The sequence below is a fragment of the Dromaius novaehollandiae genome, chromosome 4, assembly GCF_036370855.1.
Source record: "Dromaius novaehollandiae isolate bDroNov1 chromosome 4, bDroNov1.hap1, whole genome shotgun sequence".
In the NCBI taxonomy this organism is placed as follows: domain Eukaryota; kingdom Metazoa; phylum Chordata; class Aves; order Casuariiformes; family Dromaiidae; genus Dromaius; species Dromaius novaehollandiae.
Window position 1 is genome coordinate 87544282 of NC_088101.1, and position 22392 is coordinate 87566673.

A 22392-nucleotide genomic window follows, 5' to 3' on the forward strand; every position below is an offset into this window, starting at 1 on the left:
CAAACCAGAGCTTGAATAGGAAGAATTCTCACCACTAAATTAGTGATTTCCAGGCACTATAAACCATTGTTAATTAGCGTGTTGTGAAGAGCTGTGCTCCCACGCCAGTATCTTCAACCACAAACACAAGTTATATGGCTCTGCAAACCTCTTTTCAGAGTTTAAAGACAACTAACATAATCATAGATAATGATCTGGGAAGCAGTAAGTAGAAAAAGTCAACCAACATATTGTGTGGTTCGTCTGATATCAAAAGTTCATGAGATGTCTTTTGTTTTATTACAATTTTTATGACAACCGTCACTCCAGAAAACTTCTATGGTATAGAGTCATATTCAACAGGGAATATATCCTGAGTATACACCCACTTTACCCCACAGCACACTGCTGGAATAACCTATTCGGCAGAGCAGATTAATTTTGTTTTGCTTTTCAGTGAATATTCTACATCTAAACTTGCAGATAACTTTTTCCCAGTTTATGTTTTAGCAACAGTACTCCAAAATTAAGAAAAACATCTTCCATTTAGGGTATTAAAAACACAAAATTGGCCTTACTGAACCAGACCAGAGGTCCAATATCCTGTGTCCAACAGTACTCAATACTTGGCACGTGCAGTCAATACTTGATATTACAGATCCTGTACTATAAACTAATGTAATTTCTCCAAGACCTGAAACTTTCTTCAGTAAACAATTTTGTCAGGGTTCTAATGTTGTTTTATCTGAGATGTTAACTAAGTAAAATAGTGAAATGGAGATTTTTCTCAGCAACAACCCACAAAAGCCTGCAGCCTCTTCAGGATATGGTAACACTGGGCCTTCTAACTCTCCCTCTAAAAATGTTAAAAAAATAACTTCAGAAGAGGATGTTCCCGAGCATTGGGACCATGAGATACACTTTCTCAGCAGCTATGGTTTCAGAAAACATAGACCAAGAGCCTCTTCAGGTAAACAGAAGAGACATGTCACTAGCATTTAAAATTCCTCTCTTGGGTGAGCAAAATAAGATAACAGATAGGAAGAATTTATCTCTAAAAGTAAGACTTTTAGGTTCTCCATCACCATGAATAATTGCGGAAATACAAAAGAGAGTTTCAAGATTTCTGCAATCAGAAGGCTTATTCATGAAAATATACAAAATATAAGCAAAGTAATCTCAAAGCCCAAATTTTACAAAGCGTCCTTATTTGTGCTCTACACTTCTTAAACACTCTGCAACCTATCCGCAATGAAACAACATTCAGGACTTTAGTAAGGCCTCATCTCAAAGCATAGGAAATAGAAGCCAAGTGTTTAAATTGCATTCTTCAATGCGCAAGTCGTATGCTGCAATTATCCTCTTGCATCCAGTAAGCAGCTGCATACCAGTAAGTGAGCAAAGAAACCTTAAACAGCTAGTTCTCATGACAGATCTTTCCGAAAAAATCTTTCAGTTGTCATTTCCAGCATTTAAGTGATTCCATGGTTACGCCACTTCAGAAAACAATAGTCTGGACATTTAAGGCCAGATTTTCAACTTCCTCTTTGAAAGAGGCTTTGTTTGGGTTGTCTTTGCAAACTTCTAGACTATTTTTCCTGGTGCACTGACGTCCTGATTAGAATCTCTTATAGCACTGACTGAGGACCTTGCTGATGCTTAACCATAAGCAAATGAAAACTGGGTGAAATTCCCCGAAGACAAATGTGCTTACCTGGCTCCTGGAAAAGTTAGTCCTTGAAACTCAAAATTTCAGAGTAACATAAAAAAGCCAAATGATACTTTTCTTGCTTTCCATTCAACTCCATCAGTCCATTTTGCAAAGCTCCCCAATCCAGACAGATAAATCAAAAGTTCTGGCTACCTACTTTCGTGCTGGAGGGCCTTAGCTACTGTATCTGCTCACATAGCGAGTACATGATGGTGGTGCACCTTCCCTGGTTTAAGAATATGGCTAGAACAGGCTGCTACCCTCTCTCCCTGTAACCAACTCTGAAATCTTCCTCCCCTTCTAGAGGTTCAGTTGCCTGTGTTTCAAGGATCCAAGGCCAGCTCTGTATGGCCCAGCTGCATAACCTTGGCCACACTGGTGAGAAAACTGCTAAGTTGCAAGAAAGAGTTCTCATAAAGTCTGTAGAGAGATAAAAAAGGAAAAGTTACAGAGAGAGATAGGATCGTTGAGACTGATACCATTTGCAGCTCAAGGATTCAACAGAACAAGCACCAACACAGAACAACTTAAAATCATAAAGGAAAACAACAACAACAACAAGCAGAGAGGTGGTTTTGATTGATTCAGTAGATGACAGCAACCTAACAACACTGAGGATTCCTTCCAGGGAACAGCGGAGACCAAGCTTTCTCCTCCTAACGCCCAGCTGGTCAGTAAATACTCTCTGGCTCTCTTACTGCAGGTAGTGAGCACATCAATGCTTAGACTAGGACTTAATAAACTACTGCCATCTTTGTACGTATTAGCAATAAATAACTGTTTTACATTTTTAAGTTCTATATATCCTGCTTCCGGAGTCTCTTTGTGCAAGGCCAAAGCCACCCAACCAAAGTGACCCAGAGACGGATGTTAACTAAGCTGACAATTTACTAAACAAATCTGGAGTCAAGCCAGTACAGATATGCAGAATAAATTCTCTGCTGAGGGTACGGGAAGCTGCATTCATAGTATTTGCACCACTGCTGATCAGGAGATTTGATGCGAATACGAGAAGAAATTCAGCAAACAGAAACAGGGAAATACAGCTTTGACCAACAATATTGTTAAGCTCAAGCTCTTAGTGTTGGCAGGGGAGGACCACTACATATGTCCTGAAGCTGTATTATTTCAGTGGTCAGCTGTCTATCAACAACAAAAAACACCTTTAAATCAGTTGTGCGATACAAAAGAGTCACAACAAAATAGGAGGCTTAAGTTAAAGGTTTGGCAATGCTGCCTTATTAAGAATATGGAAGTTGCTTTCTCTAGTCACAAGAGGAGGTTTTATCTGAAGATGGACTCTAGCAAAAACAACAAAAGCATAATTTTCTGCTTATTTGTCTCTATAAACAGTACTAGATTTACCTGGCTATGTGCAAATCACAGAGCAGTCACATAAAGATTAGATTGCAATATAATGACTTTTGGGGAAGCCAAGCACTTTGCAGAGACAAATACTATTGCTAATCAAGTAGTCACCCACATCCAACATTTTCACTACACATAACAGCGAGCGACAGCAAGCCAGAGAACCCCAAAATACAAATAAGGAGAATATTGTTTGCACTGGCAGCAACTTAAGTTTCCTTATCTATTTCATGCCATCTGAAAATGAAACGAGGCACACGTTATCAGCAAGACACCAACAGAGCAAAAATAAACTAAGGCAAGCCATTACCACAACACCTTGTTCTCCTTCTTGAAAATCCATTAGCACATTAAGCATTAAACTATATCTAAATTAGAACTCTCAGTCCCTGCCAGTCCGACTGCATTCAAAGAATCAACACAAATTACAGACACCAAGTATGAGAAATCCAAGTCAGTCTTCTGCTCTAGAAATACCAAATTAACTACATGTATTATGACAGCCTGAAAATCAAATCAGATGATTGGCTCCTTGCTTTCCTCTGTACTTACAAAAACTTATGAAACAAGCTACTTTCATTAGAAAAAAAGTTGTATTACATGCATCTCAAGCATCCTCTCAATATCCAACAACCACCACCCAAAAAGCAAAATCCACTAACAGAACAAATTCAAGAAAAAGACTGCAGAAATCTGAAGTCCTAACTCGCTGTCCTTGCAGTCACTAGTATTTGTTAAGACTGCCTGAGACTTAATTCAGTGACAGAAAATTAACTATACAACCACAACACAAGATAGGCTGCTCGGAACGTTCTAATCCAAAGCGACTGTCCCCAAGTTCTGCCCCAACATCATGTCTAGTCAAAATCAGAAGTGACTGAACTATATATGCGAGCATATATGAACTGATTACATAGATTACATATTCAACCGTGTGAGCTAAACATGAAATTAATGTTAAGCATTAGAAAGAAACTGTCAGAAACCATTACATAACCACCTCAAATATGAAAGCATTTTTAAAAAAAATGTACCAGAAGCTAAAGTATCTTAAATGTAAACAAAATTTGGGATATACTTAGTAACATATTTCACTGAAATATTCCAAAAAGATTCTACTCCAGTGTTAATCAAGTTCAGTGCACCAAGTTTATATATACACACACACACACATCAAAGTCTTTTAGCAAGCAATTCTGAAAACAAGACCAAAAAAAAGGCATTTCAGCACCTTTACAGAAAATTAGCAGCAGAAATCTACTACCCTTTTTCAATTTTCACTTTCCACATCAACTTGTAGAACAGCCCAAATCCCGCACAGTTCCACATTTACAGACATTCATACACACGCAATACTCCTGAGGCATACGGAGCTCTGCACACCTCATGTGAAGACATGCCCAAGAGGGTCTTAAATAAAGAGCCAAAACTAATACTTCTACCTAGAACTTGCTAAAAAAACCTGCATGATTTAACTTGATCTCGAAGACATGAGAAAATATTGTATTTACCTTTAAACGTGAAATATTGCAAAAATATTTCAGTGTTCTTCCTGTTTCATACACAGAAGAGCTCCGAGTTTGTAAGAACTAATAGTTTGGTAAAAACTAACGCAACTCATAATACTGTGGAAGTTCCACTGAACTCAGCCCCAAATCAAATTGCAAGAGACTCTGCAAGCAGAAGAGGGGAGAAAAAAGAATCCAGTGGTAGAGTCAAGAGCAGCAAGTTTTGTAACCACTTGAACCCCACCCTTCCATAAACATTACTTAGTTCTGTGAGTTGTCACAGAAGTTCAAGAAGTGGGATCAGCCAAGTCCCCTGTGCTCTCCACTCTTCAAGCCAGCATGACTGTTCTTAGTTCTGGCAGATATATGTTTTAAAAAATGAGGAAAAAGTGCAACTAAACACACTTGCAGCCTTTGAGAAGTGCCTTCTCAATAGGAAAAATAATTACCTTTTATATCCACCCTCTTCAAGACCTCACAATATATTTATATTTTATACACCTAATGAATGATCACATACCAGAGACGAGCATAATCCAGAAGTGAACACACATTTAAACAGCTATTTGGGGCTATAAACCAGAATGGATATACATAAATTTTTTTTAATGCAATACATTTTAATCAATTATTTTGTTTTAAATAATCCCATAGAAAAATATTTTAAAAATTAAGCAACTTACATTACAACACTGTACTAAAATAACTACAATTGAACACCTATACTGACTATACTATAGTATGTATCTAAGTTGCAAAAAAATCAGATCTCCAAATTGTGTGTTACTGAGCAAGCACGACTAACTAAAGTACACTAAAGTGCTCTTCCTTGGGTGAAAACAATTTTTGTTCTTGTTTCAGTTATTTTGACTCATTCAGATCAATCGCTATCTTCCTCACAGTCAAGAGACCATTCACAAGAGAAGGAAATGGGAAATTGAAGTTTCTACCCCTGTGAATAAAAATGAGGTGCTGGAAGACATGATCATTACAACCAGAGAGAAAATTACTTCATTTAATAATCAGTTTTAAAGCCAAAACAGGTATTTGCCAACTGTGAGGTAACTTTGCTTTAATTTGTTTTGAAGTGCGAGATTTAGGGTTATAATTAGGGGTTTGAGCTTTCACCGGAACACAACTTGATACAGAACAGAGGTAAAAATTAGTTTTTTTTTTAAAAAAAGGCAATAATGCATTTCTCCAACTCAACACAGAGGCTAAGGAACCGAGGACACGTATGCTGCGCTATCAGACTCATTAAGGCAATACGCACACCGCTGCGGTGTTAAGAGCACAGCTCTGAGGCAGATAAACGTTACGGCGATGTTTACAAGCGCCTGTTCACACATCTCTGTGTAGCCGCTCGACCTAAGGTCACCGGGGCAGAGCACCCCGCTCCCGCCTGCCCGCGGCGCCCAGCCGAGCCCCCACCGAGCAGCGGGGCACGTCCCCGCGGCCTGCGGCGCCCGCATTGCGCCGCGGGGCCCCGCCGCCAGCCGCCTGCGCGGAGGCGCAGCGAGCGGGCGCTGCCGAGCAGCGGCACCTCACCGCGCTCCGGGGCGACCGCGGAGCCCGCCCGCCCCCTCACAGCGCCCCCGCCGCGGCGGGGCAGCGGGGCGGCCGCCCCCGCGCACCGCCATTTTGTGCGTCCCCCCTCAGCCCCCGCTGCGCCACACACGGGCGGGGGGGCGGCCCGGCGCCGAGCTCCTACCTCCGGCGGGGCGCAGCGGAGCCGCCCTGCTCCCGGCCACCCTGCCCTCCTCCTCTTCCTCCTCGCCTTCCTCTTCCTCCTGCCGCCGCTCCGCACCGAGCCGGGCGCTGCTGCCCCGCGGAAGGATGCAATGGGCGCCGCGCCACTGCGCCTGCGCACGGCCGCCGCCGGGCGGGGGGGGGAGAGGGATGCACTGCGCAGCCGCGCAGTGCGGCTGGCGGCGCTGGGAGGCATGCGCAGAGCGGGCCGGCTCCCTGAGGGACCATTGCGCATGCGCAAAAGCGGCCGGGTTAGGGCTGACAGCGCGCAGGCGCACTAAGCCCCGCGAGGCTGCGGAGGAGCAATACCCTTGATGGAACGGATAACATTGCGCATGCGCACCATCCCTCATGCCTCAGCAGGCCTGCGCATGCGCCGTGAGGCAACCGTCGCTGCCCCAGAGCATGCTGGGAGCGCCCGCACTATATAAGCGCCTCAGCAGTGCTGAGTGCCCATTACCTAACGGCAGTGGGGTGGGAGGGTGGGGGTGGGTGGGTCTGCTCTGGTTTTGCCTTCACGCTGCCTCTGAGTGTGGTTGCTGTTTTGTTTTGCTCATTATTGACCTATTGTCATTTGCTCTGCCTGGCACCCTGTTCCGCTGCTTGCCATTAGCCCTCTTGCCTCTCTTGTTCCTCCTCCCTGAGGTCCCTTGTCCTTCTGCTGAAGGTCTGGTGTGTGCTGTGGGCCTGCGGTGTGCCTGCTAGGGCCTGCCTTTGCCCCAGAGCCAGCAGGGTCATCTCTGTTCTGTCAGAGCTTCTGCAGCTGTGGCCTCTCAGATGGTTCTCACGTTCTGGGCCCCTGCTTCTCCAGTTTATGTTCAGCGGCACAGCCTCAGCTGGGAGCATGGGTCACCTATGCTGTGTTGCATTCCTCTTCCAGGTGCCCCAGACTTGACTGGCAGCCAGTGGCGGCCCCTGTTTTTCTGGTGGAAAAGAGCATAGGGCATGAGAGTTGTAAAGAACGGACTCACGGTGACTCTGTTCGTGCATGCTGCTGTCTGCAATGATGTTTGCTGCTGGGTCAGCAGCAGCATGAATACCTGGTAGTTGGGAGCAAACTTGGACATCTAACAAGCTTACTCCCCAGGGGTACAATGAGTCAGTGTCCCCAAATGTGGTATTTCCCCGTTAACTGTGGCCCGTTAGCTAGTATTGGTGTGGACCAGAACAGGAGAGTCTAAAAAGACCTCTGTAATCTTGTGTGGCGTGGCCCTGGGAAGTTTCAGCACACAGGACGCCTGTCTGATACAGGCTCCCTTCGCTCTTGCCTGTAGAGCACCTTCAGAGGTTGCCGGGGTGCTCTCTGAGGAGACAGAAGGCGCCTTCAAGAGCTGCCACATTATTTCCTGAAAATACTGTAACAGATGCCAAACCTAACCACAGAGGAGGCCAGCAATGCTGCTGCTGCTGCATCATGAAGCTGGCTGCGCCCAAAGCACGTTAAAGTAGGCATCCGACCAGCATTTCCTGAAACCACAGCAGTTGCTTGCACCATGGAGCGTATTTCAGTGCTGTCGAAAGAAGTCTGTCTTGCTGCAAATGTGGCAGACAGCAGGCACCCACTCAGCTTCTTTTTTAGCAGTCTGGGAGTGGGCAGAGCAGCACCAGTGGACTGGTTCCCATGTAGATCTGTCCGGCTACGCTTACTCCTGTAGTGCTTTGAAGATGCTTGGGCGTTTGTCTTTCTCCTTGTGTTAAAGATAGCACAGGCGCTTTGCGTTCGTTCCCAAAAAATGATTCACTGGTGCTGGGTTTTCCGATGAAGCTAGACTGACACAGAAATAGCTTGCTGGTCTTTGCACTGTCTCCAAACCTGTCTGTTTCAGTTCCTCTCCAGCACATTGCAAGCTCAGGAAGTCTAATAACCTTTAAACATCAAGACTTTCAAATATTCTTGGCTTTTGAAATCTGCTTTGAGCCATCAGGTCCTGCAACCCGTGACTTGCATAGACCACAGGCATTTGTTATTCCCACCACAGCATAACAAGAAAGCTAAGAAGCTAAGATCATTTTGGAGAGTTGGAGCCATATTTCCTAAACTTCTGAATCAATATACTCCAAATATACAGCTAGATTGTTTCATACACGCCTGTGCCTGTTTTGCCATTTTCAAGCCAGTCTGATGTTCTTCACTGACAAAGTAGTCTGGAAAAATTGGTTGTAAACTAAAAGACAGGCTCAGCTTTTATGGAGAGACCACTGTAGTACACCAGAGAGTCAGCTGCAGTTTTAGGACCATCCCAAAGGCAGCCTCTGCCCAGCACCTGTTGTGAAGACTTCAATGTCTTGTTGGGAAATAAATGTTTAGGTCAAATGCTTTATAAAAGAAAGATAAGGTGAGCATTCTGCCTACATGAAACTTGAATGTTGTCTTGTCCTGCTCCTGTCGTTGGTGTTCTGTGATACTGCCACGACAGCTATAAACTTACAGTTGAAAGTAAGGAATTATTTGAGTCAAAATGTTTTGAGGTCCTAGCCCAAAGGCGGCTAGAATCTGACGGCCAAATTCTTTTTGCCTTAATCGCGTGAAGACTTCCATGGATGTTGGATGGAAGTCCCTCTGAGAGAGACCAAGAGATTCCTTGCCTGCTTTTACTGAGAAACGGGGCAAGAAGAGGTGCAGCTTAAGCTGAAATAAGGATGTGCGATGACAGGAAAGAGGATCAAAAAGGAGTATTTCTGTATCTGAGTGTGTTAATTACCTGCATGTTGGGAGAAATACACAGAGTTGCCGTATCTTGTTTAAACACATGGAAGGCCACTGGCTTGCTGTTTGCAAGTTGTGACAAGCTCATACATAGTGTCTAGTTGCTAAATATCCAGGGGCAATTACAGCAGCCCTGTCTTAAAAGGCATTGTTAAGGTGATAAATCAGGAACTAAGACCTTTGGGAATGTAAATATTTAGGCTGCTTGTGCAGCCTGAATCTGTCTCACATATCCTTGTGTGTCCTGACGCAATCTGCAATTACATGATACCGCACTTTTCTCCCAGCAGCTCTGCTGCACGGGCAGCGTTGCATACCCGAAGGACCTGCTGCAGGTAGGACTTTGCCTTGCTCATTGCAAAATTCAGAAGATGCAAGGCAAAGGGATTGAAGCAAGTCTTGCGGTTAAGGCAGCTGGGTTTCAGCCAGAGTTAGATCCTATCCTTGCTTTTGTCAAGAAATGCGTATGGGATGCTGGACAGGTCCCTTAATCCAACTAGTTTTAGGCGCTTGTTAGTTTTGTGCTCTACTTTCTGTGCTGACTCAATTCCAGGTGTGATTTAGAGTGTTTGCAGCCACAGCTGGTCATGGAAGTTACCCCTTGCAAATCTGAAGATGCATATAATGCTAAATAATCTGAAATTTGGGCGGACTTTCATAGGCATGGCATGGATATTTTCCCAGGCCTCATTCTTGGAAGTGATTTTGATCATTTTACCTGTAAAACAAAACTGATAGCCAGGACATAAAATTTCAGTCTGAATAGTTAAAACACAGACAAGGAGTGTACCTGTGAAAACGTGACAAAGACGCTCACTCTTCCTAAGGGTGCTCAGTAATCCAAAACTGTCTTTACTGCTTTAGCTCTTAGATGTGTTATTCTGGGTCAAAACTAACACAAGATCCCCCAACAGGCATTTCCATGACAGAAATGCAAAATCTACTGGAAAGAACAACTCTAGGCGTTCGTTGAGAGCTTAACCTAGCAGTTGAGAGGGCAGGAGAGATTTGCCCGCAGTGGTGGAAACCTGAGTGTGCGCTCTCCACTGCTGATCCTGAAGCCCACAATAAACCGTGCTGTATTTCATTTTGCAGGGCGCATCAGTGACTGGCAACTGTCCCCGCTGCGTGTGACGGTGTGGGTTGTCTCAGCCCAGAGGCTGGTCCGGACCTGGATGCGATTAATTGAGTTTGCTTCTGTGGATGTCCAGTGCCCCTGCCCAGAGCTCTTGGTAGGCGGCAGTACAGGTAAGGGAGCAGGCAGAAAGGAACTTCGCACCGTGGAAGGAGGTACCTGATCTGCAACAGGCCGGTGGGTTCCCTCTAAAGCAAACGGGCATCTCTCAAGTGACTCTTTTGGGATTACACCTTGTAGGGAAGGTGTGTCACTCATCTCAGGGGTGAGATCCAGCGCTGGGGTAGGAGTGAGGGCAGGAGAGCAGAGCCGCAGCTCAGACACACGGTTGTGTTGTGACTTGATGAGTTTTAAGCACCTTCTGAGCCACCACAATTATCTGTGCACGCGCTGGTGGTTGATCACAGCGATGAGGAGATGGGTGTTAATGGATGCTGCACCCATCAGAGCTATACAGGCCTCAACTAATAGGGAAGGTCCATGTCCAGGAAGCGTGGGTAGGGGTTTGTAGCATGCTGTATACTGCTATACTAACTGCGATGTCCATCCATGGGGAGGAGAGGGGCAGGCGCACTGGGCCACCCCCTCCTTGTGCCACGTGCATGGGGCATTGTACAGACTTTCCACTGCAGCTTTCTTGGGTCTCCGGGCTCTCTCCACCGAGCAGAAACACCCAAAAGGCTGTAAAAGTGACCACAGCTTCTCTTGCTGCACCAAAAAAAATCCGCTTGTCCTCAAAGCACGTCCAGTTTGGTTGCATGCACTGAGTTGGCAGATGCTGTAGGAACAGCGGCAGGATCTGAACGGTGGCACTGCAGCCAGGTCCCTGTGCAGGGAGGAGATGCTGGGGACCTGGGGCTGTGTCCGTCCCGCAGAGCTCTGGCACAGCCGGCAGTGCCGTCGCTGTTCGGCACGCCGTGGTGGCCCAGGCCGTGCCGTGGGACGCGTGGGTTCCTCCGCAGCGGGGCAGAAAAAGCTGTACTTTACAGGGGAAATATGTTCCCTTCGCTCCAGACTGAGCTGAGAGCTTCTCCCGGCAGATGGTGCCTCTGAGCTTGGAGAGCTGCTGCCTGGGCTCCTGCCCGACCGCCTGGGCTCCTCTGCCACCCCTGCAGCAGCTCTGCAGCGAGCTCCAGCACCTCGCGGGCCACCGATCGCTCTGCAAGGCGGCCGGGAGCTCGCTGCCTTCCCCCCGGACTTGCACCCACTTTGCCATGACTATGTGCTGCTACTTATCTCCTGCAATAGATGCTCTGCTCAGATCAGATGCCTTCAAAAATGCTGCGGTGAGAGTGTATTCTTAATGCTCGGCTTAAATAGTGATAAACTGGGGCAGAGCCTGGGGAGGTGGGGTGGGCTCACGGTTGCACTGGTGCAAATACGTCTTGGATCCTTTCCGCAGTCTTAGGCAGCGCTCCCGGATCTGAGCACAGCCGGGAATATATCCGAATCTGGTATATCGCTAAAGAAAAGCCACCCAGAGTGCTGCTGGCCCTGGAGGCGTTGGGGAATAACCCTCACAGCACACACACGACAAAGCCACACCGGTGAATGACACTAAAGGACTAAATCTAGAGTATTTAGCTTTGCAAAGAAATAAAAAGGGCTTTTAGAGAGCAGGGGCAGCGCTGCCCGGGGCACGGCGTGGCGATCGCTTCCTGCGAGCGTCAGGCAGAGCTGACCTGGAAACACTCGCTCCTTCTGCCCGCAGCATCCTTCGCGCTTGAACCCTCTGGAAACGGAGCTGCCCGAGCTCCGGCCAGCGGCTTCGCGTCGCCCCGGCGGGCTGCTCCTGGGGAGGCCCCGGAGGACTTCTTGGATGGAGACGCGTCCAACCACCCGCTTCATTTATTAAACTAACGAGGGAGGCCTGGAGAGGAGGAAGTTTTGGCCCCCCCACAGCCCCGTCCCCCGGCTCTGCACGGCCCCTCCTGTCCCCCCCCGGCGCAGCTGGGGGCTCGTGCGGCGTCACACTGTCACCGAGGCTGGGGACGGCCACCGGCCTCCCGCGGGGCCTCCAGACGCCTGACAGGTCTGCGGGGCAGCGTGTCTGCAGGCACGGGCAGCGTGGGCTGAGGCACGGCCCCCCGGCCGGGAGCCGGGCACGGGGAGCTGTGGCACTGGGAGGACTGGGAGCCAGGGCACTGGGAGCTGGGGCACAGGGAGGACTGGGAGCCGGGGCACTGGGAGCTGCAGCACTGGGAGGCCTGGGAGCCAGGATGCAGGGAGGCCTGGGAACTGGGGCACTGGGAGGCGGAGGACTGGGAGTTGCAGCACTGGGAGAACTGGGAGCTGCAGCACTGGGAGGACTGGGAGCCAGGGCACTGGGAGCTGGGACACAGGGAGGCCTGGGAGCCAGGGTACTGGGAGCTGCAGCACTGGGAGGACTGGCAGGCCTGGGAGCCGGGGCACTGGGAGCTGCAGCATTGGGAGCTGGGGCAACTGGGAGGACTGGGAGCTGGGGCACTGGGAGGACTGGGAGCCGGGGCGCTGGGAGCTGCAGCACTGGGAGGCCTGGGAGCCAGGGCACTGGGAGCTGCAGCATTGGGAGCTGGGGCAACTGGGAGGACTGGGAGCTGAGGCACTGGGAGGACTGGGAGCCGGGGCACTGGGAGCTGCAGCACTGGGAGGCCTGGGAGCCGGGGCACTGGGAGCTGCAGCATTGGGAGCTGGGGCAACTGGGAGGACTGGGAGCTGAGGCACTGGGAGGACTGGGAGCCGGGGCACCGGGAGCCACAGCACTGGGAGCTGCAAAACTGGGAGGACTGGGAGCTGGGGCACCGGGAGCTGCAGCACCGGGAGGACTGGGAGCCGGGACACAGGGAAGACTGGGAGCTGCAGCACTGGGAGGCCTGGGAACAAGGGCACTGGGAGCCGGGGCACTGGGAGGACTGGGACCTGGGCCCACAGCTGCGCCAGGGCAACTGGTGCAGCTGGTGACCGCGAGCAGGGAGGCGGCAGCGGGGAGGGGGAGCTGCGGGGCCGCGTCCTCCCCTGCCCAAGCTGTGCCGCGTCCCGGCATCGTCCGTCCCCCTGCGCCCACCCGGCGTCCCGGTCCCGCAGGGAGAGGTGACCTTCCCGGCAGCAGGATTCACCACGGGCCGAAACCCGCCGGGCGGTTTTCCCCCGGCTTCGGGCACGAGGATCCGGCTCGACGACACCGGCACCGCGGCGAAGCCCAGACCCGAACCGCGTCCCGAGCCCGGCCGCTCCGAACAGCCACCAAACGGGCCCAAAACAGGCCGCGGGGCGACAGGGTGCCGCGAGCTGCCCCGGGACGGACGGACGGACGGACGGACGGCCCGAGCCCCTGGCCCGCGGGGGGGGGGGGGCCCAGCGCCTCCCCGGATCGGGCCCAGCTGCAGCGCGTCGCCAGCCAGTCGCTATTTTTAGGCTGCGCCGGCGGCACTCGGCCATACAAGGAGCCCTCGGCCGTGCCGGGGGGGCCGCGACCCCCCCGCCGCCCCCGGGCCCCGGATTAGCACCCGGCGAGGCGCCGCGGCCGCCCCCGGTGCCCCCCCCGGCGCGGCCCCCCCGCGTGTGCGAGGGGTGTGGGGGGGTTGCAGGGGGCTCCGGGAGAGGCGGCGCTGGGGGTCTGGGGTGGTGCCGAGGCCCCACGGCGGGGACCCATGGGGCAGCCTGGCAGCGCCTCTGGGGTCACCCCATGGCCACCAAGGACAGCCCCACGGCCACCCGGGGGTCACCCCATGGCCACCAGGGTCACCCCATGGCTACCAAGGACAGCCCCACAGCCACCCGGGGGTCACCCCACAGCTACCCGAGGGTCACCCCATGGCCACCTGGGTTTGCACCCCATGGCCACCCAGGGACAGCCCCACAGCAGCCCGGGGATCACCCCACGGCCAGCAGAGATGGCTACTTGGGGGTCACCCTATGGCCACCCAGGTTTGCACCCTATGGGCACTCAGAGACAGCCCCACGGCCACCACGGATCACCCCACGGCCACTGGAGATGGCCGCCCGGGGTCACCCCATGGCCACCTGGGTTTGCCCCCCACGGCCACTCAGGGACAGCCCCACGGCCGCCCGGGCGTGACCCCACAGCCACTGAAGGACACACCCCATGGTCACCCTGGGTCAGCCCCAGGGCCACCCGGGGGTCACCCCATGGCCACCAGGGACGGCCACCTGGGGGTCGCCCCACAGCCACCTGGGGACAACCCCACGGCCACCAAGGATCACCCCACGGCCACCTGGGTTTGCACCCCACGGCCACCAGGGACAGCCCCACGGTCACCTGGGGGTCACCTCACGGCCACCAGGGACGGCCACCCGGGAGGTCACCCCATGGCCACCGCGGGTCACCCCACGGCCACGCGGGACGACCCCCGGCCGCCGCGGGGCGCAGCGCGGCTCCGGGACCGGGGTGCTGAGGCCGCCCCGGCTCGTGACACCCGCCCCCCCCCCCCCCCCCCCCCGCGGCGGCAGCACTCACCGGCGCAGCGGGTCGAGCGGCGGCAGCGGGGCCGGGAGCGGGGCGCGCTCGGGCCCGCGGCCGCGGGGCGCCGGGGCCCCGCCGCTGCCCGCCGGCATCTCGGGGCGCCCCGGGGGCTGCGGGCGGCGCGGCCGGGCCTGCGCGGGCACCGGGCACCGGGCACCGGGCCGAGCCGCCGCCCTGGCGCCCGCCCCGGGCTCGTCACAGCTGCCGGCCCGCCCCGGGGGCGCCGGGGGGCGGCGGGGGCGCCGGCGGGGGGGCCGGCGGGAGGCACCGGGGGGCACCGGGGGTCCCGTCGGGGGTCGGCACATGGGGGGTCCCCTCGGGGGGTGTCACTGGGGGGGTCCCGTCGGGGGGCGACAGCGGGGGAGCAACCGGGGCGCTGGGGCGGGGGGGCAGTCGGGGGGTGCCCCCCCGCCATGCCCCCCCCCCCGACGTGCCCCGTGGTGCACGGCCCGGTGCCCCCCCCCCCCGAACTGCCCCCCCCAAAGCCACGCGCCTGGCACGTGACACCCCCCCGCCCCCACCCCGCGGGCGCGTGGCCCGACGCCCCCGGGGAATCCCCCCCCTTCCCCTCCCCCGTATATTTACATGAACCCGCCAATCAGCAGGTCTGTAGCAGCACGCCCCCTCAGCGGGACGGGCTGCCTGTGACGCCTCTTCCCATTGGGGGCTACGTCCGCCAATCAGGATCTGGCCGAAAAGGAGGCGGAATGTCTGTGGTTATTTACATAGCGCCGGGCCACGCCCACCCCGCCGCAATCCCGCCCCCGAGGTCGGCTTGTCTTATCCCACGTGGGAGACGCGTGAGCCCAACCAATCAGGACTCTAAAGAGTAACCAATCACCAGCTTCTCATCACCTCTCCTCCTATTCATAGGCTAGAAGGTGAATCCCGATCTCCAATCCGATGGTCGCAGAGGTGGGAGACAAGGTGGGTGGGGTTGGAAGCTGGAGTGGCAGGTAAACGGGGCAATAGCGAAAGGTGTGTCGAGCTCTTGTGACCAATCAGATCGCGAGGGGAGGGCAGGGGGCGGGGCTACCCGCAGAGCGGGCCAAAGGGGCTAAAGCGTCTGTCCGCCGTCTCCAACCTCCTAACCAAGACGGAGGGGGGGTAGGCGGGGCCGTTGTGGGGCGGGGCGCGCGGCGCTGACCAATGGGAAGAGCGGGCGAGGCGAGCGGGGCGGGGCTGGCAACGGGCGGCGGCCAATGAGGCGGCGGCGGGGGCGGGGCCGGCGGCGCGAGGGGCGCGGGTGGGGGGGGGCAGGTTGGCGCGGGGAGGGGGGGGGCGGCGGCGAGCGGACGGAGGGCGCCCGCGCGGAGCAGGACCGGCGCGGACCGGCCGCGGCAGGTAGGTGCGGGGGGGGGAAGAGGCGCGCGCGGCCTCCCCTCAGCGCGGGGGGCGCCGCCCCTCCCCCCCCCCCCCGCGCCCAACCGTCGCTCGCCGCTGAGGGGCGGCGCGGCGCGACACGGTCCGGCCGTGGGGCGCTGAGCGGGGCCCCCCCGCTGCCCCACCGGGGCTTCACCCTGGCCCTTAGCTAACGCCCTCCCCGGCCCGGCGCTGCCCGCCGCAGCCCGCCGCCGTTTCAGAGCGCGTCCCGTGCGATCGGGCTCCGGCGCTGAAGTTCCCCAAAGTTGGTGCGTCTGGTTCGGGCAGGCTGGGTGCAGGCGGCCTCCCTGCGCGGGGGACGCTTCGATTCCTGCCTCTAGTCAGTGAGGAAAACGCGCGTTTTCCCCCCACGCTGATGCTGCGGCGCGGGACGACGCTGGGGTTTGCAGCCCGCTGGGACAAGCTGTGGCCGGCCTCTCCCAACGCGGAGGAGCGGGCCTCGGGAGCAGCGCGGCGAGGATGCCTTGCCGGAAAACATCCTCCGGCAGGTTTCCCCAGAGCCGTCCCGGTGGGACAGGACAGGACGGGACGGGACGTGTCGTGCCCGGACAGAGCAGCACCGTTGACGGGCTGCGAGGAGCTGCGCAAGGCCTGAGATCCCGCGCTCGGTCCAGGAGCCCGCGGACGGCGGTCGTGTCCTCCCCTGGCAGCAGAAGGGGGTGATTCCTCCCGTGCCGGGGAAGCGTGGGCTGCTCTCCAAGCCGAAATGTGCCTTGGCCTCCTGCGGAAAGCTAATTGCCTTTGGAGGCAGCCATTTGCCTCCAGGGAAGGCTCTGGATTTTCTGCCCTGGCAGGCCTCCGCACCGGGAGTTAACGTGTTTATTGGGATGCTGTCAGTTGGTATTATCGGCTCCAGCTCGCGCCCACTCCTCTGTCGGCGCAGTGGCATTCCTCGTCTGTGCAAACGCCTTGTTTGCAGCCGAACGCCCTGGCCTCCTTTCCCGAGCCAACGCGCCGCTGCCGCCGCTTGTCCGGGAGAGTTTCTGTGAGCTGGGGCGTGCTCCCAGGGGAGGAGGCACGGGGATAAATACAGCTTGACTCTAGGTTTTCATCGGGTTACCAGACAGCAGCCGCTGCGTTTTGCCTGTCTCCCTGCTGCTTGCAGAGAGCTTTCTTTTCAGGGACACACAGCGACCAAACAAAGCTGGGAAGGATCTGCCCTAGGAAGTGCAGGATTTCAAGGCTATTGGAAGAGTTGTGCTGTGGAAGATGGAGTTAGTATTTAGGACGGTAGAGATGCAGCGTATGTAACCACGTGGTTTGGTTAGACAGGCTGCCAGCAGCGCGTCTCAGCTGGTTTTACTAAACGGGTGTTGAAGGCTCGGGTCCGTGCAGGACTCCATCTCGCCCCGCAGCGCTGCTCGTCTTTTCCCGTGGGCACCCCCCCGTTGCTCTGCGGGTATCTCTCTGCTCTGATCTGCGCCTTGCTGCTGCTTCTCTCTTGCCCCCACACCAACCCTGCCGGATAGTCAGCCCTCCCCAGAAGCAAACCTTTTTTAAAAACAACAAAAACACCACCCAAAGCTCCTCTCTCCAGGTAGTTCGGATCCCCTCTCTAAAGGAGAGCGTGCCGTTCACGCTGCGGGATGCGCTGACCTGTGCAGCGGAGGTAACGCTTTCGGCAGAGTCACAGGGCTGCAGTCGAGATGGGGAAGGGGGATAGCTGCTCACGCTTGCCTGAGCCTGTTCTGACCCGTGAGCCTCTGCGTTATGCAGCGTGCTGAGCGTGGCCTGATTTCTGCTCATCCACAGCACTTCCAAAATACCAAGTGAGGATGCAGGTAGATTGATCTCGCCGTGCAGTCGTTAATGCTGGAAGGAAGTCTGAACTCTGAGGTACGATGTGGTATCTTCACTGGTCACAGCAACTGAAAGCTGAGTTTTTTTCAGCTTTACCCCAAAAATTAATCCAGCCTGTGCTACAAAGACTCTTGGTGCATTGTAGGGTAGGTTTGTATTGTGAAGAGCACCCTCTGCAGCCGGAGCGCTTCTGCTTCCCCCGGCCTTGTTTACAGAGGATGGGACGAGGCACCTGCCGTCCTGCCCCCGCGCGAGCTCCGCGCTGCTTAGCTGGCTCTTGGCTCGCGCACTCGGGATATTTCGTTACCTGCTGGCTCTTCAGGTTTCACCCTGACATGCAGTGACAAGTCACATATTGTTACGAAAACATCACAGCCAGGTAGGAAAATTTCTTTCTCTGCCTGACGCTGTGACTACTTGATGGGCTGGCGTGTTAAACGCTGTGTTGCTTTGGAGTACTTCTGATTCAGATCCTTGTTCCTATGTTAGTCATGCGCGCAGAGGCTGTAGTAAAGGCTGGGTGAAATCTTTAGCTGTGTTTGTTCAATTCCTAATAGCTTGAAACAAAGATGCATGTTAAAATCTTGGATCAAAAATGTCCACCTTTTCTTTCAGTGCAAAGAAGTCCCCGTTTTGTCCCTCTGAAGAGCTTGCAGGTGGTAAACTAAGTGGATAGTCATTTTTCAATTTGAGTAATAAGGAGCCAGACGTGTGCACGTTATACATAAAACACATGCATGTGCTTGGAGACTTCCACTCTACCTACTTGAGACGGGCAGAAAGCTCCAGTCACACGTAGGTGCAGCGTGAGGTAAATGAGTGGTGTATCCTGTCACAAGTACTGCTTCAGCAGAAGCTGGATCCCGGTGTCCTCATGCAAACTTGTAAGCTTTTGTTCTGGAAATGAATGACCGAGGAAGGGAAACAAGCTTGTTCCCCTCCCTTGAAGTGTGAATTTATTTTTTCCTATCTAAGGAACAGCCTTTGGCGTAATGTTGGAGAGAAGTCTGTGCTCAGAGTGGCCTCTTTTCCTTCTGTGAAGAATAAATCAGCGAGGTGGAACTGGAATACGGAGCGAGGTTAGAGAGGGCCATTACTGAAAAACATTAATGTGAGTTGCACTTTGCTGCTTCCCCTCGGAGACTGAATTCCTGAAGCGCTTTGAGTCCAGCTGATGCTTTGTCCCAGTTATTTGCTGGGCTCTAAAATGTCCCACATTGAGCCACACCCTCTCCCCTCACCCCAAAATAGCCTTAACCTTCCGAAGGACCAGGACTCAAGTGGCCCCGATGTGGCCATCCTCTCTCTCGGTCTGTCTTTGAGAGTAAAACTTTTCTGTGAGTGTCAGGTAACATCTAGGTGAAGAAGAGCTAACTGCAGGCGCTTTCCCTGCCGTGCGTGTGGGCTGGCGAAGCTGCTTGCTGGGCATGGTGCCTGCCCAGGGAAGACTCACCAGAGAGGTACCTTTTTGTGCGAGAAGTACATGACACTGGTTTCCCTCTCTCCCTATGCAGAAGGTATTTTGAGATATCAAGCTCTTCTTAGAGTCCAGAAGGTTACTAAGATTCACTTATTTTCTTGATCTTTCTAGGAAATATTGTTAAGGTGTATGGAAATCAGTAACGCCATCCCAGTTCTTCTGAGCAGCCTGTGGAAACCTCTTCATGTTTGAGGGAAGGACTTATAAAATGATAATCTCAAACTCTTTTTCCATCCCGCTGCTGCGAGCTGCAGTTTAAGGCTGACCACAGGATTCAGGAAAGCAATATCCTTGTCTGTTCACCTCTGGGTCATCTCTCTGCAGCCAGACTAGGCTGGTGACAACAGTGCCATTTCTGGCGAGGTTGTTGTTGTTATTTTTCTTAAGCTTGTGATGAGAGAGTTTGCTCAGGTTGTAAGTGGGTTTTTCAGCGGCGGAAGCAGTTAGCTTACGGCTGCAGCACCCTGGGGACCGGGCTCTGCACCTGTGCGAGGACAGCAGCAGTCTCCGGAGCTGTCATCACGCCGGCCCGTCTGCCAGGGTTGGTTTGATTCAAACTGGAGTTGTCAGCAGATGAAATCTGGGCTGCTGAAATCCAGCCTCCCCCACGCAGGCCAGTGAGTCTGTCCAATGCACGCTTTTGTTTGGCATTGACAGGGGACGTTTCATCAAGCAGGCAGTTCTGGAGCATTTGGAGGATGGTACTGGAGAACAGGCAGCTGTTACAGCCTTACTATAATGTGTGTGCTTTTGCGGAAGGGAGGAACAAGGGTGAGCGTGGTCCAGGTGCTATGATGCAAACAGGAGGCCCTTGAAATAGGGGTTTAATTACCACGTCTGCCTTAGACCTCCCGTGTGATGTTGGGCAAATCTGGCTTTGCTGTGCTTCAGCTCCACATCTGTACTTTGAAAAAAATCACGTGGGAGATCATGCATTTAAATAGGAGTGAAGTCCGAGGCGGTGGATACGCAAGCACATCACCCTGATGCAAGTTGTGCGTGGACTTACTGCTGGCTCTATACGCGCTCAGTGACCGCAGCTTAGTCTACGTCATCTCTCAACTGCATTAAGCTACCTTGTATTTGGCAGAGGTAAAGGCATGCATACACGTAGGTTTTTTTGGAGTTCGCTGTTTTGGAAACATTTGTGCAAAAAGACCTTGGCTGCATCTTCGGGGAAAGTTTGCATACCGATTTGTTTCACATGAGCTTGCTCTCATGGCCACGTCACTTGACTGCAGGCTGGCTGCAGGGTCCGGCCACAGCCACACCTGAGAGTGTAGTGACTGGTAGTAGTGGCATTAACGTCGTTGGATATTCTTACAGGAGGAGCGACTTTTCCCAGTTAAGGAAACCAGTAGGGTGGACTCCCCAGTGAGGTGTCATTCCTCTGTATGGAAAAAGTACTTGAGGCCTCTGTCATAAATATAGGTAAACTCTGCTCCTGGAAATCTGAAGAACAGTGGCCAAGCATTTCGTGTGCTTCTCTTGTTTCACCTGGTCTTCATTTCCAAGTATTCCTGCTGCACAGATAAGAGCACAGTGTTGTCTTTCTGTTCTCTCAGTTCTTCTTTTTGCCCCTCCTCTGATGGGCAGAGGAGTATCCATGTGCGCAGGGGACTCTGTCCTCAGGCTCTGCCCTGTGGACGCGCTCGTGGGGGGAAAGACGCAATTGCTCCTTTTTAAAGAGCATCTCGGCTCTGTCGAGGAGGCAGGTGACTTGTCCTAGAGCTGCAGTGGCCGCTGCTGTCTGGGTACTGACTTCCGAGGTGAAAGTCACTTCGTGATGGGTTCTCTCTTTTGAAGTCTTTACAATTTCTGTTGTCGGTTCCCTTAAAGAAACTGCCGAAGTGTCGTTTCTCGTGGGCGAACGCGCGGCGCTGGCTAGCCCTCTCTGCTACGGTGTACTGCAGCGTTAATCCTGGTAAGCAGCAGGACCTGTTTGTGAGCTGTCGAGTGCAGAGAGCGTCGTCTTTGCTTGAGGTTAAAACTAGCTAAATGAAGAGCAGCGTTTAGGATGAGTTTGAAATTAGGTTTCTGAGCCTTTTTGGACACAACGTAAGAGTGGTTTATATGTTTGTGATACAGATATCTGATGCTTTTGAAATGACATAGGGATCTGACAGCCCTTCACTTTGCATCTGAGCAAACTGGGGATTGTTCTCGTACACAGGGATTAGGAGAGTGGAGGATGAGCTTATCCCCCAGACTGGGGGGGGGGGGATTGAAATAGCATTCCCTCAGCGACGGAGATGAAAACGCAAGGCTCCACATCTGCTGAGGGGTGTGAGCAGTGACCAGCAGCATCCATGCAATAGCACAGCAAGAGCAAGAAGGGAATATTAATTATATCTCTCACAGAAAATATTAGAAGTCCAACCTGGCACAGAAATATTAGAAGTCTAGACTAACCTGGAAGACTTTAAAAATTTTCTGATTAAAGGAGGGGGAAGGAAGTGAGGGAATGATGTGTGACTCCTGAAGGGCTGCAGCAGCTCTCCAGCTCAGCACTTCAGCATTGCTGGTAGGGAATAAAACCTGAAGTGCAAGTATAATAGGAAGGAGATGCCTGGGGAAAAATACTTGAAAGAGTTTGGGGTGGTGATAGACTGTGGGCTGGGCCTGAGCTGCATTGCAGTGGAGTAGAAAAAACTAAACACAGTAACTCTGGGTTCCCCGGTGAATCACAGCTCAAAGCAGAGAACCGATAACTCGTCTGGGTGTGAGCCCAATGGGAGAATGCCTAAAGCAGGGCATCTGGCAAAGCACAAGGGTACTGGAAAAATCTACACAGCTGGGAGATAAGAAGTGTAACTGGGGACTGTCAGATGCAAAGGCCTTATCTGTAAACAAAGATTAGAACAATTTAGTCTTTACAGCCGACTGTGTTAGGAAAGGTGTGTGTGCAGGTGGTGAGGAAGAGAAACCTGCAGAAAGGAGAGAGATTCTTCGTAGGGGGCTGGGATAGATCGACCTGAGGTTTGTGGTCTGCTCATAAGGAGTCTAAAAAGTACGTGTACGAACTGCTACCTGAATTTGCTGTCTGTACTCTTTTTGTGAAATTAGAGGAATTTGATCTCTTAGAAAATGAGGCTAATAAGCTGCCCTTT

At 53.2% G+C, this 22392-nt stretch overlaps 2 protein-coding genes across 6 annotated transcripts in view; one reads left to right on the forward strand and one right to left on the reverse strand.

Annotated features, from left to right (window-relative positions):
• ZNF638 (zinc finger protein 638) overlaps nt 1-14792 on the reverse strand; it is a 63049-nt gene extending 48257 nt beyond the window's left edge. Inside the window, exon 1 of the mRNA XM_064511689.1 lies at nt 14614-14792. Within this exon, the coding sequence (XP_064367759.1) occupies nt 14614-14711 (98 nt within the window). The 5' untranslated portion in view covers nt 14712-14792. The remainder of the gene's footprint in view (nt 1-14613) is intronic.
• Nucleotides 14793-15826: 1034 nt separating this feature from the next.
• Nucleotides 15827-22392, forward strand: part of PAIP2B (poly(A) binding protein interacting protein 2B) — a 29796-nt gene continuing 23230 nt past the window's right edge. For 2 of the 5 annotated variants that reach the window (XM_064511696.1, XM_064511694.1), the window contains exon 1: nt 15859-15963. The gene's annotated coding sequence lies outside the window, so the exon portion shown is untranslated. Of the gene's footprint in view, nt 15964-16070; nt 16251-17814; nt 17839-22392 lie in introns of those variants that run through there. The other 3 variants (XM_064511693.1, XM_064511699.1, XM_064511698.1) reach the window with 3 other exon arrangements.